Source organism: Lactuca serriola, chromosome 8 (assembly GCF_051521515.1).
Source record: "Lactuca serriola cultivar US96UC23 chromosome 8, Lser_US96UC23_V15, whole genome shotgun sequence".
Lineage (NCBI taxonomy): Eukaryota > Viridiplantae > Streptophyta > Magnoliopsida > Asterales > Asteraceae > Lactuca > Lactuca serriola.
The window spans coordinates 4352091-4372043 of record NC_136415.1 but is presented as its reverse complement, the minus strand read 5'-3'; the positions used below and the strand labels follow the sequence as shown (position 1 = coordinate 4372043).

Here is a 19953-nt window from a genome sequence, read left to right as displayed (position 1 = left end):
AGAAAGTTAATACAAAGATAAACTATGCGGAAGTTATCTCAAATCATGCAAATTTTACAACAAATAATCAAAGTGTAACTAAACCTAAATTTAATCTAGTCTTGTTACAACCGTTGTTAACCATTAAGTATTGAAGTACAGATAATAGAAACTCAAATAAAACATTAAAATAGCCGTTCAACACATGATTAACCAATTAACTCTGTATGTATTAAAAAGGTAACGACATACACGTTTTATTTTTATGTAGTAGATTGAAGATCCATATATTAAAACATAAACACCAAAAACCAATGAGATGCCATTTTATGGCAATTGCATCTTTTAAATTAAAAGCAACAACATTGAGTTGAATAAACTGTAAGAACATGATTGATATGTAAATAAAAAGCTAGCACTCATAATTTAGAAAATGCCATCTAATGCAAGTATCATTAATATTAACTCTTGCAAACTAACAATTTAGACAACATTTTTTGCTTGCACCGGTTCAACCTAGGTTTTTAGCAAGGTTTTTTGATATCCTAATCAGAAATAAATAACTAAAATCTCACTCATTTATGATTGACCCACTCTCTTCACTGGGTCACGGTCCAACCGATTTGACTGACAGGTCAACTCAGGTTTTAAAACAATATTGCTCATGTGTGGAATGCTGCACCTCAACCGTTAGGCTCCAAATCACAGAGCATAGTTTCACAATATATGTCATGCAAAATAGGTCTAAAGAAATTCATAAATTAAGCAGTTTGGATAGTAAATATCCAACGACGAATAGAATAAGTTAAATAAATTATTAAAAAAATCTTAGAAAAATACGTATCATGAAAAAGTACATGGTTTCACAAATCACAATACTCAAGAGTTTTCAGTAGATTAAATTTGTTAATAGATGCTGCATTACTTAATTCGATGTCATTAAGTATCGAGTATTGACTATATATATATATATATATATATATATATATATATATATATATATATATATATATATATATATATATATATATTGATTCCACAAAACATCCCCAATGTTGCACTAGAGAATAATGATTATACGGTATTAAAGAAATACAAAAAAGTTAAATATTTGATAGGATGCCTTGTATAATAATAATAATAATAATAATTATTATTTTGTCATATTTGTGATTAGTTCCAAAAAAAAAAAAAAAGTAAAAAAAATATGTTCGAGATACCCTTAGAATATACATGTGCCGATGTGCGGCACCTATCTTTGTTTGACGGTCCGAGATTCCCTAGGATATATGTACGTACGAGCACCAAACCTACCCTACCATATCCCTTCCACTGTAAACTATTAAACTCGGACTATTATCAGCATATCCATAATATTCTATATAGTGCTTTCGGTCTTTCAGTCACCAGAATTTGTCGTAAACTCAACAAATGACGTATAAATATATTTTAATACCCTGCACTGCCATCGTCGACAACCACAATGGGTGGAGTGAGAGGCGAAAAGGGCATACTGAAGCTGGTACGTCCGGGAGGTATTGTTGATCAGTATAACCATCCTATAACAGCAGCTCAAGTAATGGAAAGATACCCACGACACTGTGTCACCAGACCTGACATTTTCGAGTTTCCATGGATCGTTGTTAGACCTGAGTCCGTCCTAGCTCCGGGTCGGGTATTCTTTGTAGTTCCCCACCACACAATTCTTCGCTTGCTTCAATCTAAAGGACCACTGCCACCACCTGAATCTTGAGAAACCCAACACCATGTCCATATTTAAGTGTATATATACGTACGTACAACTTTTTGGTGATTCCTTAGCTAGTTTTATAGTAATTGGTTTTCAAATTCCGGTGACTGAAAAATTAAATTAAAAAGAGCTCATGTATGCTTGCCTTCATATATAAATGAGCATGTCTGCATGTGGTATATGCATGCGGTTTGCTTGTATTTATAAAATTAGTAAGTCACTACATAGCAATTACCATTGGCATTGTGACAAGTACGGCTTAATTGGTTTGGTCTGTTTAAATTAATCCTAGTATATATCTTTTCATTTGATCATTTAGCTTTGGATATTGATGCCATTTCAATTTAAAAAGCTTAGTACGTAACCGTTGTAAGAGTTTTTCTTTTAGCAATTTCTCCATTAATTTGGATGGGGACGATATACAGAAACATTATTATTAAGCCATCCAAATTTGACAACATAGCATGTTAAAGTGGGAAAGCTCTTAAATTTGACTGTCTTTAGTGAAATTAAATCGACTATACTTTGACATTAAATATTCCAGTAATGTTACTAAACTATGATAACCTTTTTAGAGTTTTGTATTAACGCATACTACTTTTTAAAAATATTTACAAATGTCTGTAGTTCCAAACATAATTACCAAAACATGGTATTTTGGCATTTACGGCTACTTAGTACTTACCAATTTAAATTAAATGGGATATACGTAAATAAATCTCACCAGAATTTTTACTTACAATTTAAACCAGTTTTACAATAAAAAATAGCTATAGATAATATCTATCCACCATAACTTTTATAGTATGAATTTATAATATAAAATTAGAATTAAAAGAAATGATCATGTTTTTAATATATCAAAGTTTTTTTCTTTTTATTTTGTTAAAATAGTATTTAATTAAGAGCATATTTGCTCGAGTGATTTAACTTAAAGTTGTTCAAAACAATTTTAAGCTAAATTATCAAGTAATAAATATTAAAAATGTTATTTTTTTTAATCATTATATATTAACGTCTGTTTAATTCTTGACAAAACACCATATAATTTCATTTTTTTCTAACTTCTATGAATAAAGCATAATCATAAAAGTAACAAAACTAAAAACAGCCATCAAAGGTCATAAATACAAATATACCTTGCATAAATCTTATACATTCAAAAATCACTAAAAAATTTCTAATAAATCCTACTCGATCAACCACAATTACACATCAGCAGGTCGTTTTCTAGGTTTAGAGGGACATGTTTTTTGATTATGACCGCTTTGTTTACATAATCCAAAAAGATTAACTTTTTTTTACTTCTTTAATATCCATTCCATTTCGTAGCCTTGTCAAGCAAGGACGACATTTTTCCTTTCGTTTTAGCTCTGAATTTGGAAGCATTTGTCTAATAGATGTCTCAGGCCAATATGCTTCATGAGGAACTGGGAAAACTCAGGTGCCCAAGTAGTTGAATACTCAAAAATTGAGTAAAACTGTTGAATATATTGACTCGTATTTAAAGAAAGAAATGCACATGTACTCAATACATGAGAGCATGGATATTTATATATTTTCCACTTACCACAAGTGTAAGTTTTTTTCTCCAAATCAACTACTTGCCCATTTTTGCCTTTTTGAGTAACCACCTCAAATATTCCTTTCGCTCGGTTGAAAGATTTCAAGGTATGTGCATTAGCTTTTGTCATTGATGCTGCTTGTTTTGCAACAACGTGTGGAGTAAACACATCTCCATTAGCTTGAGCAGAACGTCCCAAAGAACGCCTCACATCAAAGTAGTGAACCAATCTATAGAATGTAAGTTGGACACACGAAGTTATTGGTAAAAAACGAGCACCTTTGAGTATACTGTTAAAAATCTCAGACATATTTGTTGTGTGTAAAGCATAACGCTTTCCACCATCATGTGCAACTGTCCATCTACAAAGTGAATGCCCCTCGAGCCATTGGCAAGCTTGTGCATTTAGTTTACCAATTTCTTCCATGATAGAGTTAAACTTGCGAACTTGATTCTGGCTTCCGGCATGGTAAGCTAAAACTTTCAAATGTGAGTTGTGAAACTTGTCATGGAAGTTGTTGACAAAATGTCGCAAACAATATTTGTAAAAAACGCTTAAACGTGAGTTTTAAATTAGATTTATCATAAAAGTGGTTAATGAAAAAAAACAAACCTATGAAAACTTTGTGGCTCTAACCATGGAGATCCTTGTTCATTAACAACCTTTAGGATTCCACTATGTCAGTAAAATATTAAACAAATGTCATCACGCTCTTTCACCACATGTTTCTTAACATGACTAAGAAACCAATACCAACTATTATATGATTCATTCTCAACAACAACAAATGCAAGAGAAAAAATTTGATTGTTACCATCAACCCCCATTGCAATCATCATCTTGCCATTGTATTTACCATATAAATGTGTCGCATCAATGCTAATAACAGGCCGACAATGCTCAAATCCATGAATAAATGGCGCAAAAGCCCAAAAAACATGTCTGAACTCTACCTGATCCACACTACTACTCTCCACTTGATCCACATTACTCAATCTAGCAGTGCACCATTCAACTACAGTCCCTAGATTGAACTACTGAAGTGTAGCAAGAAACTTTGGTAAAGCAATATAAGATTCCTCCTAGTGTCCAAATATGTGTTCAATTGCCTTCTACTTTCCCACCCAGACCTTCCTGTACGAAGGAGTATATCCAAATTTATCAACTATTTCAGCTCTTAAAGTAGGAACACTAATAGATGGTTGTTCCTTTATAAGGTGTTCGGTTTCTTGAGCGATCAAGTTTGCATCTAGATTTGGATGGTCTTAAGTAATTCTATATTGAAAACAAGTATGTGGACCAATGTATCGTGTTATTTCAAAATAACCACTACGTTGACGTTTACATGCACGCAATTGCCACTTACAACCTGTTTGTGAGCATAACTTACATCTTACCTTCCAAATTGTTGGACATGTTTCAACCACTTCATAACTTACATCTTACCTTCCAAATTGTTGGACCAATGTATCGTGCTATTTCAAAATAACAACTACGTTGACGTTTACATCCACTTTCGTCTTTTTCATTGTCCGTGTCAAACCCACTATTCATATCATTGTTCACAACCGCAAATTGGGAAATTATTTTGAAGTCCTTATTCAAAATCATGTCAGTCAAACTGACAGTATGATTCATAGTGGGTAATAAAGTGGTGTTTTTTTCTTGTTCTATCAAAATCGGTTTATGAGTTCTTCAAGTAATGTTACAAACAAAATCAACAACAAAATAATATAAGTAAAAAAGAGTTTAAAAAAATGATGTATCAATAAGTCATCATACCTAGGTGTTATATTCGTGTGATCTTTATTGCCATTAACTTCAACCTCTAAGTATAAATCTATGTTGCTTAGTTGTTGATGGAGACTAAGCACATCAAACATGATCTCAACGTCATTATCGCCCTTGATTGGGAGATGAATATATTTCATTACATTTCCATCAACTAATGAGTATCTGCAAATTACTTTAATATGACATTGTTGCCTATCAATCGATGTCGCGATATGAATTTGGTTGATTAAGTCATTGAATTGTGTTCCATATTGAACCTTGATAGCTTTACTTGGAGGCTTGTTGTAGGTTATACCTTCTTCCCCATCACAAATTTTACCATCACGATAACACAACAATGTAACAAATTTTGATGGCATATTGATGACAGTCTATAAACAACAAAACATAAAAAAATGTCATATAATATAACACATTAATACAAAACAGAATTTCATATAAAATAAAACATTAAAAAAATTCAATTGGTTATAAAACCTATAAACATATACAAAAGAAAACACTCCATGATGTTTTGGTTATTAAACCTATAAACATATAAAAAAATCACTATATGATAGCATAAGATTAAATTAATACACAAACATATAATGGAATGGAAAGTGATGAAAAAAAGTTGCATCGGTAACAGTGAATCACAATCAAATTAATTTCTATACTAAACAATTGTTGACTAAAAAAACAATACACAATCTCCAACCAAAACCATTGACACAGGACAACTTAAACAAAGAAGTCAAGAAAAATTACTTACCTACGACTTCATGAACAACGCAATTACAATAAGAAATTCTGGCAATTGAAAATGGATTGTAGGCAATTACGATGAGGGCAGGGAGACTCGTTGTCGCTGTCTGTTTTCGTAGCAGCAACACACAGATGACGAACACGTGAGAGAACGTGTCAATATTTATCGCGTGACGTTAACGAATAAAAAAAGGGTTTATTATTATTTGTTTTTCAACTACAATTACTTGGTAAATAAGTTTTAAACTACCCTTATCTTGTAAATACTTTTTCCAACTGTTATGTTTTTGTAAAAAACTCAACCTTTTTAATTGTGACTACTTTAAACTCATATAGCACGATACCAAGTATGATTAAGTGTCTCATAAATGGTTTTTATGTCACCTTTTGCCACCCCTAGTTAAACCTCAAAGATAACCAAAATAGAATGGTTTTTGTATATTGCACTCTTTGGAGAGAGATTGTATAACATCCTGTTTTCAGAAGTTTCTTATTTCTCGATTGTGGACAATAAATGGTTCAAGTAAAGACATTGAACTTCAAGGGAATAAGGTTTAGATACTATTGGATGTTGATAATTTGGTTATATGATCTAAGCCATTGGTTGTGTTTTGGAATCAAAGGGTAAAATGGGAAAAATGATGTTTCAGACTTCTTTCATGACTTGAGATTCTTCGAAATTTTCAAACTGTATCAGATGAAATTCAATGGATGTGTCAACCTATTGTCAAGTTCTGTATGTTGTATACTTTGGTATGCCGTGTCGGAAGGGTTGGTATTTGGATTGATCCGACCAGAGTTTTAACAACAATTCTGGATAAATTTGGAAGTTCTACTGAGTTAGTTGCATATTGGAAGGATCTTTTCAGTTTCAATTAAGGTGTGGGATCATGTTTCAGTTGTTTATAAGAATGTTTCTATTAACGGTTGAGGTTGATCATTTCATTAGATCTATTGGTACTTCACCCTTTGGGTAAGGTTATGAGGAAGAAGGAATGCAGTAGATCTAGGGTTGGTTGTGGGTTCCCTTGATGGTATGTATTGTGGTAAGTTCATTAGATATTGTAAGGGGTGTATGTTGGCTGAAGAAGATATCAAGAGAACATTTTGTCCGAATTTATTGGTATGGTTCTTATTTAGTTTACAACCTTGAATTGGAACAAGAATACAACCGTCTATCTCATTCTCTGGTTGTGTGCGACCATGTTTTCTTCTGATTTTATGTGGGTACCAGCCTATTATGTGAAAGGAATTGTGCGTTATAGAAGGGTATGACTCGTGTTGTTATTGGTATGGGGATGTGTAACGTCCCAAAAATTAAGACTAAAAATTTTCATTTTTAAATTAATAAAACTATTATCCAAAACATCATCATAGAAATTATGGTGAATCAAAGTGTATCAATAACATCCCAATACATCAGAGTAATATAAAATGCGGAACGAGGTGGTGTGTGCACTGGAATCATTTTGGGCTCTTCCCCTTCGAACCAAAAGTACCTGAAAACATAAACTGAAAACCGTAAGCACAAAGATTAGTGAGTTCCCCAAAATACTAATACCATACATAAATAACATATAATAGGCCCCACCTGTCATCGGGCTCCGCACGATATACATCTCTGTCAGTCATTAGGCCCTGACTAGCATTGGACCCTGCTCGGTATACATATAAACAAATAAACATATAATCATATAAGCACATGCAAAAATCACAATGATAAATAGCATATGGGATAGTCATCGGGCCCCGCCGGGTAATCATATAAACACATAACATATGCAAGAGTCATGCAGACATCTAGCATCCTAAACATAACAAACCATGGGCCGAAATTGGTGCCTTTGACACATAACCTATGCAAGAGTCACACAGACCTCTAGCTGCTGAAACACTCAAATGAATCTCGGTCTGCTGGTCCGAAAAATCCCCGCGCTAACATAATCAAAATAACATCCAATTAATAATTGGATCTCGACCCATAACCAAGAATCTAAGCTACTTGACCAATAACCAGGGTAAAAGACCATTTTACTCTTTTTCTTTGTAACATCTTGTTTTGAGGTACTTTCACTTTTGACCCTTATATTGAGATTTATTACATTTTGGTCCTTATAATGTAAGATTTGTGGCTGAGAGGGGCTAATATTGCCATTTTTGGAATTGTCGGGCGGAGCCACATACATTGGGCGTACGTTTGCATATGCAGGGCGTACGGGGTGAACTCCCAAACCCTAATATTTAGTTTGGACCCTATTTATTAATCAGTAACTCTCAAACCTGGTTCCTTTCATCAACCTCCATCCTCTCAAAAGTTTTTGCAAACTCCTAATCTACCTTGTGAGCATTTTTTAAGCTTGAGTGTGTGCGTTTTGTTCCTTTGAAGAAGAAGGAAGAAAGTAGAGACCATCTTAGAGGAGTGAAGCACTTTAGATCCAGAATCACACCATCAATTTGCATCACTTGGAGGTATAAAGTTCTGAACTTGGTGAAGTTATACTTAGATCTTGTTTTGGGCTTGATTTTATGTTCTTTTGGTCCCCTAAGCTTGGTATTATGAGTAAGTGTTACTCTAATCCATTTGATTTGTCATTTCAGAGGTTTTGGAGCCTCTTGAGTCATAAAATGTAATCTTGGACACTAGTTTCTTCCCATGCATGATCTTAATGGATTAAGAGGTTACGATCTTTGGTGTTGGGAACTTAATGGGCATGCAAGACCATAAAGTTGGAAACTTTATGGTCAAAGACATCATTTTGGACTTGGATATGGAAAATGGACTTAAGGGCTTAAGGATTAAGCTCTTAATGAGTTGGGTTGGCAACCAGTTGCGTACGCTGGGCGTAAGGCGTACGCTATGCGTACGTGGTCAACAGGCTCATGCATGGTCAATCGTTATGTACGTTGGGTGTACAACCGAGTACGTTGGGCATACTCAGCTGGGTTGACTCGGTTGAATTTTTGGGAATTTTGACTTTTTCTTGATTTTAACCATGTTTGACCTAGGGGTATTTTGGATTGTGTTTGAGAATTGGTCATTTCGATGAATAGGTGAAGGTTAGAATTGAGATTCGGAGTCGAGACCTCATAAACTATTGTTCAGATTGTGAGGTGAGTTCTTCTCACTGTACTTACGAGTCGAAGGCACTCATGCCGGCCCATTGGATTGATATCATGTTATACATTGATTTATGATATGTTGAATATGGGATATATTTGTAAGATTATATGATAGTTGCTGATATGCGTAGACCGGTAAATCTTAGGACTACATGTGACTTCTGGGTGCATTCTTATCTGTTTGTTGATTATGTTTGTTATCTGTTATATGTCGACATATTGTGTTAGGTTGAGACTTTAATGCTATGTGCATGAGTCAACATACGAGGGGTGTTCCAGTCTGATGACTGAGTGGACCCAAGGGTATTCCAGTCCGATGACTGAGTGGGCCCACTGTATATTGGTATTCCGGTTCGATGACTGATTGGAACTGTTGTATGTTGGCATTCCAGTTCGATGACTGATTGGGCCAGGGGTAATCCAGCCCGATGGCTGTGTGTGGATCCGTGGGTATTCCAGTATGATGAATCATTGGACCCAACATATGGTATGTGTTTTGTGTGGTGGTACTTTAGGGGAAACTCACTAAGCGTTGACTTACAGTTTTTGGTTATGGTTTCAGGTACTTCCGAGGATCGTGGGAAGGCGAAGGCATGATCGTACACATCCTGATTTAATGTTATTGATCTTGGGAAACTCTATTTTGAACAATGTTTTGAAAACATTGGTTTTGTAAACACTTTTATTAGTAAATGGGTTGACTTGAAAAGTTTAAATTGGTTGTGATTTATGAGACATTACAAGTTGGTATCAGAGCCTTGGTTTGAGCGAATTGGAGGAACATCCGTTTGAATCCAATCTCAAAATAAGGAACTGCAACAGTTTTAAAAATGATTTTAAAAAATTGGTTTAAACAATAATCAATAAAGGATGTGATGTGTACGATCAGCCGGAGCCAGTAAGTAGACCCCAAGTTACCACACCGTTATTCAATGTTAGGATATGTTAGAACAACATGCTAGTGATATGTTAGGGATTTTCAAGAATTGCATGATAGAATTGCCTGATTATATGATGTCTGATAGCTTAGGGTTTCTTCCTTATATGAAATTGAGATCATTACTGTAGTTGCTTAGTGTATGTATCAAAATTGTACATAACTAAGATTTTAGAGCTTGAGAATGTTTGTTTTGGCCTTATTTCTCGTTTGTTGTTTGGTTATGGGCTTAGGGAAGAATCAAGTATTCGAATGTCTATAGGATCCAATGTTATGTATGATTAGCATACACGAGTGCTGCATGGTTGGTGGAGGTTTCATGGATGAGTTATGTGGGGTCAGCCGACTAGTTGAGGGATGTCTAGCCTTTCTCTAGGAAGTGAGAATAGGGTGTATGTGTATTCTAGTGAGTGCTGTTAGAGTTGTTGTGATGATCTTCTGAGACAAATACAGGCAGGTGCGGAAGATAGTATGGGCCCGTACTACTGGAAGCACAAGACCTGTACGCGTAATAGGGAAGTCATAACCCCTAGGGTTTTTTAGGGAATGGTTCCTATGGTATGATATGCGTTTTATCTGATATACCCCTGGTTTATTTTCAGTATGGTGGTTACGAGACGATTTGTGTCAGGATTCAGATCAGGAGCCGGAGCAGGTGGCCAGGATTGACTAAGGACCGGTTTAGGGAGATCCTTCGTGAGGAGGTTGTTTCTATTGTCCGGGAGCAGATACCAAATTTGTTTGGGTCTATCAAGACTGATATGATGGAATTCTTCGATGACTAATACGCTGCACTTTCTGATATTGCCACTGCTATAGCTACCTCGACCGTTGCTGCAACATGAATTGGTGCTGGGAAATATTTCTAGTATCGAGAATTCGATAATGCGAAGCCCCTAGAGTTTGATTGGGTTTAGGATCCGGTCATTTCCATGAGGTGGTTGTAAGATGTTGAGGGATTTTTCTTTACTTCCTCTTGCACAGCTGACCAGAAGGTGAAATGCCATCTGAACATTCTTCGATCTGGAGTGAAGGATTGGTGGAGGCTGGTTACTAGTTTATACACCCTAGAGCAGCGGGCTACAGTATCATGGGAGTAATTCTATGAGATTTTCCGATCGAGATATGTTCCATTGATGGTGGCGGGAGAGGCTAGCCTAGGAGTATTTAGATCTGAGGCAGGGGATCGAGTCGGTGATGGAGATTGCCAAGATTTTCATAAAGAGAGTTATGTTTTTCCCTGAGTTTGCTGCTTTTGAGAAAACTCAGATGACCCAATACTTGAGCATGCTCAAGATGGACATTTGTCGGTTTGCGTCTAGGCAATGCTATGGTTCACTGGTGAATTTGCAGGAGGCCTCTAGGCGGCTGGAGATTGAGATGGAGCTCCAGAACAGAGAGCAGAGGCAGACCGCTGATGTAAGATATAGGAGTCAGAGGGGCCACACTTGTGGGAAGTGCGGTAAGGTTCATGTTGGTGCTTGTCGATCTTCTTCTAGATGCCACAAATGTGGCAAACAGGGTCACATTGCAAGGGACTACCGTCAGCAGGCCCTAGTACCCGACACCAAGATTTGCTGTCACTGTGATCAAGTGGGCCATGTGAGGGCCAACTGTCCCTTGCTTGCTTCTAGACCGACACATGCTCCAACGCTAGTTACTTTGAGGATCACAGATGGGATCCAGGGTAGGGTAGAGCCCCCGAGGGCTTGAGGTCGTGCTTTTCAGCTCACGACAGAGGAGGCCAGGGTGGCGCCAGGCGTTGTGACGGGTATGTTTCTATTTTGTGTTCTGTCGATTATTTTATGGTATTCTTATATTTATGATTATGTTAGGTACCTTCCTAGTGAATTCTTTTCCTACTCTTGTGCTTTTTGAGTCGGGTGAGAATCGGTCCTTTGTATCTCAGATGTTCATTAGGGAGTTTGATATGCCTACTGGGGAGTTAGAGTGTCCGTTGCTGGTTTCTATTGCAAACGAACACGAGGCTTTTGCATCCATAATGTATCAGGGTTGTGTACTGGAGATCTTCGAGGTGCCTTATCCGATTGATCCGATCCCTATCCCTATGGGGGATGTGTGCGTGATAGTAGGGATGGATTGGTTAAGAAAGTTTGGTGCTATGATAGACTGTGAGGGACAGTGAGTTGTTGTTCGAAACCCAAGTGGGGGAGAACTGGTTATCTATAGAGAGGGTACTAGGGTTGGTTCAGGGTTTTGTTCGACAACCAGGGCTTGACAATATATTCAACATGGGTGTGCCGGTCATCTTGTCTATGTGGTTGATACTCGGTTGGGGCAGCAGGTATCAGTTTTAGATGTGCCAGTTGTCAGAGATTTTGCCGATGTATTCCCGAAGGAGTTATCCGGTGTGCCTCCCTAGAGGTAGGTTGAGTCCATGATTGATCTAGTGCCAGATGCGGATCCGATTGCCAAGGTATTGTACCGCTTAGCACCGCCCAAGATGCAGAAGTTGTCCTCTCATCTTCAGGAGTTGTTAGGCAAGCAATTCATCAGACCGAACAGTTCGTCGTGGGGAGCGCCAATACTGTTCGTCAAGAAGAAGGATGGTTCACACAGGATGTGAACTGATTATTGGGAGTTAAAAAAGTTAATGATGAAGAACCGTTATCCCCTTCCGCGTATTGTCAGGTGAGGGTGAGAGACGTCAGGTCGGGGTATTATCAGGTGAGGGTGAGAGACGAGGACGTAGAGAAGACCACGTTACGGACTCGTTATGGGCATTACGAGTTCATGGTGATTCATTTGGGCTCACTATGCGCCTGCAGTGTTTATGGATTTGATGAATTGGGTGTGCAGGCCGATGCTCGACCGATCTGTTATTGTGTTCATTGATGATATCTTGGTTTATCCGAAGACCAGAGAGCATAACGAGGAGCATCTTCGAGATCTTTTGGGAGTATTGAGGTGGGAACGACTGTATGCCAAGTTCTTGAAATGTGAGTTTTGGTTACGAGAGGTCCAGTTCCCAGGACATCTCATTAACCAAGATGAGATTTTGGTCGATCCGGCCAAGATCGAGGCCGTGATGCTGTGGGAGATTTCGAAATCTCCCTTAGAGATCAGGAGTTTCTTAGGTTTGGTGGGATACCATCGAAGATTTATTCAAGAATTATCTAAGATTGCAATATCCCTCACTTGTATGATGAGGAAGGGAGTGATTTTCCGGTAGGGCCCTACGCAACAGGTTGCTTTTGAGACGTTGCGACAGAGGTTATGAGAGGCCCCGATGTTGACCCTTCCAGACGGTGTCAAGGATTTCGTGGTATTTTGTGATGCATCCATCACTAGTTTGGGGGGGGGGATCCTTATGAAGATGGGACGGGTGATTGCTTATGCTTCTCGGCAACTGAAACCGCATGAGGCATGATTTCCTACTCATGACCTGGAGTTGGGGGAAGGTGTTTACCCTCAAGATTTGAAGAAATTATCTTTATAGGGTCCGTTGTATTGTTTACATGGATCACAAGAGTTTGTGATATCTTATGGACTAGCCGAACCTAAACATGAGGCAACGCAGGTGGCTGGACGTGGTCAAGGATTATGACTGCGAGATCCTTTACCATCCAGGTAAAGTGAATTTGGTAGCAGATTCCTTGAGCCACAAGTCGGCTAGATCTTCAGTTGGGGATATGTGTATGAGGATATGTGTTGATTCTTTACTTATGGGTTTGATCAGAGAGGCTCAAACAGAGGGAGTTAGGGAGGAGAACTGGAAACAGGAAAGGATCAGGGGCAAGATCGACAGGTTTGTCACCGATAGTCGAGGATTGTTGACCTAGTGCGGTCGGGTTTGGGTTCCAGTTTCTGGTGGGATCAGGAAAATAGTGTTGGAGGAGGCTCATAAGTCTCGCTTTTCTATACACCCGGGAGCCACCAAGATGTATCAAGAGTTGAGATTGAGTTATTGGTAACCACGTATGAAGAGGGAAATAGCCTGGTACTTTGAGAGGTGATTGAACTGTAGATAATTAAGGCCGAGCATCAGAGGCCGCAAGGCAAGCTGTAGCCTTTGGAGGTTCCCAGGTGGAACTGGGAACATATCACCATGGATTTTATCACCAAGTTGCTGAAGACTGCGAAGGGTTTTGATGCTATATGGGTCATCGTGGATCGATTGACCAAGAGTGACCACTTTTTGGTCATCCGGGAGGGCTCTTAGGCCGAAAAGTTGGCCGATGTGTATGTTTAGGAAATTGTTGCTCGTCATGGGGTTCCAGTCTCCATTGTTTCAGACCGTGATGTTTGGTTCACTTCTCGATTCTGGCAGAAGTTCCACAACAAATGGGGCACGAGGCTACATTTCAACACTGCTTATCATCCTCAGACTGATAGTCAGAGTGAGCGGATCATCTATACCCTTGAGGGTATGTTGCAGGCTTGTGTCATAGATTTTGGTGGGAGTTGGGATTCCTAACTACCTCTTGCGTAGTTTTCCTACAACAACAATTATCACTCCAACATTGGTGCCCCACCTTTTGAGCTCTTGTATGGTCAGAGATGTTGTATGCCGGTATGTTGGTGAGAGGTTGGTCATAGGGTCACGGGAAGGACTGAAGTGGTCCTTCAGACCATGAAGCTTATTCAATAGATCAGGCACAGACTGTAGACAACTCAGAGTCGGCATAAGAGTTATGCCGACCATGCGGATCATAGTTGGAATTTCAAGTCAGCGATATGGTAGTACTAAAGGTCTTGCCCTGGAAGGGTGTGATACATTTCAGGAAGAGAGGGAAATTGGGTCCCCGGTATATTGGACCTTTTCGTGTGATCGCCAGGGTAGGCAGGGTGGGCTACCAGTTGGATTTTCCGAGTGAGCTTAGTCAAATCCACAACATTTTCGTTGTCTCTCAGTGGCGGAAGTATGTATTAGACGGTGAGGCGGTGGTCCCTTTGGATGATATTCAGGTTGATGAGCCCCTGAATTATATTGCGAGGATGGTGGCCATATTGGAGAGAAAGATGAAGGTCCTTCGCAACAAGGAAATACCTTTGGTAAAATTTCAGTGGCAAGATCGGAGAGGCTCCGGGTGGACCTGAGAGTCAGAGGTTGAGACGTGGGATCATTATCCTAAGTTATTCACTACAGCAGACTTCGAGGATGAAGTCTAAGTCAAGTAGGGGAGAATTGTAATATCTTGTTTTCAGGTACTTTCACTTTTGACCCTTATATTGAGATTTATTACATTTTGGTCCTTATAATGTAAGATTTGTGGTCCAGAGGGGATAATATTGCCATTTTTGGAATTGTGGGGTGGATCCACGTATGTTAGGTGTATGTTTGCGTACGCAGGACGTACGGGGTGAAGTCCCAAACCCTAATATTTAGGATTTGGACCCTATTTATTCATCATTAACTTTCAAATCCGGTTCCTTTCATCAGCCTCCATCCTCTCAAAATGTTTTTGCAAACCCTAATCTACCTTGTGAGCCTTGTTTTAAGCTTGAGTGTATGTGTTTTGTGCCTTTGAAGAAGAAGGGAGAAAGTAGAGACCATCTTGGAGGAGTGAAGCACTTTAGATCTTGAATCACACCATCATTTGGCATCACTTGGAGGTATAAAGTTCTGAACTTGGTAAAGTTATACTTAGATATTGTTTCGGGCTTGATTTTATGTTCTTTTGGTCCCCTAAGCTTTGTATTATGAGTAGGGGTTACTCTAATCCAGTTGAGTTGTCATTTCAGAGGTTTTGGAGCCTCTTGAGTCATAAAAATGTAATCTTAGACACTGGTTTCTTCCCATGCATGGTCTTAATGGATTAAGAGGTCAGGATCTTTAGTGTTGGGCACTTAATGGGCATGCAAGACTATAAAGTTGGAAAATTTATGGTCAAAGACATCATTTTGGACTTGGATCTAGAAAATAGACTTAAGGGATGAAGGATTAAGCTCTTAATGAGTTGGGTTAGCAGCTAGGTACGTACGCTGGGCGTACAAGGCGTGTGTTGTGCGTACGTGGTCAAGAGACCCGTGCTTGATCAATCGTCGTGTATGCTGGGCGTACTACTAAGTATGTTGGGCATAATCAGCTGGGTTGACTCGGTTGACTTTTTGGGAATTTTGAATTTTACCTGATTTTGACCTAGGTTTATTTTGGATTGTGTTTGAGAATTGGTCATTTGGATGAATAGGTGATGGTTAGAGCTGAGATTTAGATTCAATACCTCATCGGCTATTGTTCAGACTGTGAGGCGAGTTCTCCTCACTGTAATTACGGGTCAAGGCCGACCCATAGGATTGATATGTTGTTATACATTGATTTATGATATGCTGAGTATGGGATAAATCTGTAAGATTATATGATAGTTGTTGATATGCGTAGACCGGTAGATCTATAGGACTGCCTGTGATTTCTGGCTGCATGCTTATTTGTCTGTTGATTATGTTTGCTATCTGTTATATGTCGACATATTGTGTTGGGTTGAGACTTTACTGCTATGTGCGTGAGTCAATAGACCGGGGTATTCTAGTCCCATGACTGAGTGGGATCGCTGTATATTGGTATTCTGGTCCGATGACTAAGTGAACCTGTTGTATGTTGGCATTCTAGTCTGATGACTGATTGGGCCAAGGGTAATCCAGTCCGTTGACTGATTGGACCCAACATGCTTGTTCGTTTATGATATGTGTTTTGGTGGTACTTTGAGGGAAACTAAGTAAGTGTTGGTTTACAGTTTTTGCTTATGGTTTTAGGTACTTCTGAGGATTGTGGGAAGGTGAAGGTGTGACTGTACACATCCTGATTTTATTATATTGATCTGGGGAAACTCTATTTTGAATAATGTTTTGAAAACAATGGTTTTGTAAACACTTTTATTAGCAAAATGGTTGATTTGAAAAGTTTAAATTGGTTATGATTTTTGAGACATTACATTCTTACTCGGATCCGTCGGGCGCTCCGAGGCTTCCGCCTTGTGCTAGGGAGTTACCCTAGGCTTTGGGGGGGGGGGGGTTAGGGAGGCTTAGAGAGAGAGTTTAGAGAGAGAAAGAAGTGGGGAAAGGTGTAGAAAATGGAGGAACCCGACACCTCTATTTATAGGCTGAATTCCTGATGGACTCGCCGAGTAAGAGGACCTACTCGCCGAGTTGGGGCATGTGGCAGCCTTCTGGTGGTGCCACGTGTCCAATTCTGGTGGTGCCACGTCACCCCCTATCGCGTATCAGCCTTCAAACTTATAAAAATCATAACTCTCACATACGATCTCCGTTTTCGACGTTCTTTTTTTTTCAACGCATAGTTAAAATCAATATCTACAACTTTCATTTAGACTCCGTCGGCTAATTCTCGACCGATCTCAAATTTAACAGTAGGAGGCGTTTAAACTGTTAAATGACCACGAAGAATTCGTAACTCCTTCATACGGACTCCGTTTTCTTCTATCTTTTTACCGTTGAGTTCCTATTAATGAGATTTTCAACTCTCATTTGGATCGCATAAGCCAAAAACCGCTCGAACTAAAATTCGAGTTTCGGGCCGTGCACTGCTAAGCCGAATCTTAGAAAAATCATAACTTCCTCATACGAAGTTAGATTTGGGCGTTCTTTTTTTTTTGTATGTTCTCGGTTTAACATATAATACAACTTTAGTTTAGATTGATAAGGCTAAAAGTCTCTCCATCGTAAATTTACTATTAATGCTTCCTGGTGTCGTGCCGGTTTTGCCGTAAAACTTCGACGGACCATAACTTCCTCGTTATAACTCAGATTCCGGCGTTCTTTATATGTACGGAAACCTTGAGACATATTCTACAACTTGGTTAAGATTATTATGCTAAATAATATTTTTTCGAAAAGTCATTTTCGACCCCTGTAATCTCTAAATTGACTAGCCCGGATCTACGGGCGTTACATAACAGCACATACGCCCTTCCAGGCCATAACTCCATAGGATCTTCCGATCCATATGTCTCAGGGGATTTCCATCCCATAACTCTATTGACCTTCCGGTCCATACTTTGTTGACCTTCCGGTCCATATCATCTTGACCTTCCGGTCCTTACCATACATAGCATACATAGCACATACATAAATATCATCTTAACCTTCCAGCCCTTATCATACATGACATATATAGCACATACATATCATATAACCGCATATAACATGATGACCTTCCGGTCCATAACATACTACTCATATCATAATATAACACATACAACTCTCATAACATCTAACAACATATATCTCATACTCTTCATAGCACATAAGACCTTCCGGTCACACATATACCATCCTAACTATCAGGATACCGACCTTAACCAGGTCCCTAACGTATACCATCCTAACTACCAGGATGCAAACATAGCAAAGAAATAACATAACAACAATACCCAGATATCCATCCGATAGAGGGCCGACCTTGGTGCTGTAGACCCTGTCAGTATAGTGAGGATAACTCACCTGCAACTGCCGACTTGAAGGATTAAGACCACGCTGCTCCGACCACCAGCACGAACTCCACCATATATCATTACCAAATAACCAAACCAATAAACACCAATAATTACCAAAATACCCTTGGAAGTCAAACTGGTCAACCCTTGGTCCAAGTCAAAGTCCTTAGTCAAAGTCAACCTTCCTGGTTGACCCTACTCGCCGAGTCAACTCGTTGACTCGTCGAGTTCCTATGCTCAGAAACTCCCATGCCACGACTCAACTCGCCGAGTCACCCCAAGACTCGTCGAGTCAAACCATCTTCGAGTCCCATCCTGCTCAACTCACCGAGTCATCCCTCGACTCACCGATTCACAGCTCAACCAGAAAAGGCTAGGTTTCCACGACCAGACTCGCCGAGTCCAAGGAAATCTTCAACAGACTCGCCGAGTTTTTCTTCCAACTCACCGAGTCCTCACGGGACTAATCGGACCAAACCCTACCCGACTCGCCGAGTCTTCTCCCAGACTCGCCGAGTCCACACGGGTTATTCCATAATCTGAAATTACAGAGCTTCTCCTTTGCTCCAAACAATAGATCAGGGTTCCTATGGTTCATTAGCAACATAAAGTTGCTACCTTTACGTGCTTCCATGACCCATTCACCAAAAACCAAGCTAAAATGGAACTTAACTCATTAGGGCTGGCTTTTGCATAGCTAAACAAAGGGCTTTCTTCACATAGAATCCATATAGAACTCAGATCTGGAGTTTCAACTCCAGATCTTGCTCATGCATCAAGATCTCATCACAAATTCTTCCAAACAAACGCTAAAGCTACATGAAAGGTGGATCTAGAAGAAATAATGCCAAGATGATGAATCCTTACCTCAAAACAACCTCCAATTGAAGTGCAAACCAAATCTCCTCAAGCCTCCTTGATCCAAGCTTCTTAATCTTTAAGACTTCCTTCCTAAATCCACTTATCAAGCTCCAAAATGCTCCCAAGGATCTTACTTATGATTTTAGGGCTGCTGATTCTCAGGGGAGTAATAAGGGGCCGAAATGGGGCTTAAGGTTCCTTAAATAGGGTGTAAACCCTAGGAATTAGGGTTTCTCACTCCAGCACGGAATCGTTGAGTCCAACCTTCGACTCGGCGAGTCTGGTCACTTAACATGTGCCCGACACACACTTAGAGTCGACGAGTTGTCGCTTCTACGCGCCGAGTTCCTCTTTTCCAAACTTACACTTTACCCCCTGAACTCTTGATTCTGACTTGGGATGTTACAATTCTCCCCCACTTAAATTAGGCTTCGCCCTCGAAGCCTACTGCAGCACACAATTCCAGATAATACTCCCACAATGCACCTACTGGTATCAACCGACCCAGGTTCCTCCGAACATTGCTTTCAACCTCCATAAATTCCAACTCTTCCCTCACAAAGTAACGACCACTGATTCAAGCCGACCACTGACTTCTTTCTCTGACAACCATACTTATCAACCAATGATCACCCGATGATACTTCCATACTGGATTCCAAGGACCTACCCTTGCATCCCTTCCGGACTCCTCAGGTTCGATACCACCAGAATTCCTTCTGCGACCTCAATAGACACCCAATCCGGATGTGCTTTCAAACCACTGGCACAATCACGGTGCTCAACA

General features: G+C 39.3%; 1 protein-coding gene across 1 annotated transcript in view; it reads right to left on the bottom strand.

The window, feature by feature from the left end:
• Positions 1-2681: 2681 nt before the first annotated feature.
• LOC145066596 (uncharacterized) overlaps positions 2682-19953 on the bottom strand; it is a 40320-nt gene continuing 23048 nt past the window's right edge. Inside the window, exons 3-8 of the mRNA XM_079013891.1 lie at positions 5077-5459; positions 4741-4987; positions 4048-4328; positions 3907-3969; positions 3300-3847; positions 2682-2686 (exon numbers count right to left, since the gene is read on the bottom strand). Of these exons, the coding sequence (XP_078870017.1) occupies positions 2682-2686; positions 3300-3847; positions 3907-3969; positions 4048-4328; positions 4741-4987; positions 5077-5459 (1527 nt within the window). The remainder of the gene's footprint in view (positions 2687-3299; positions 3848-3906; positions 3970-4047; positions 4329-4740; positions 4988-5076; positions 5460-19953) is intronic.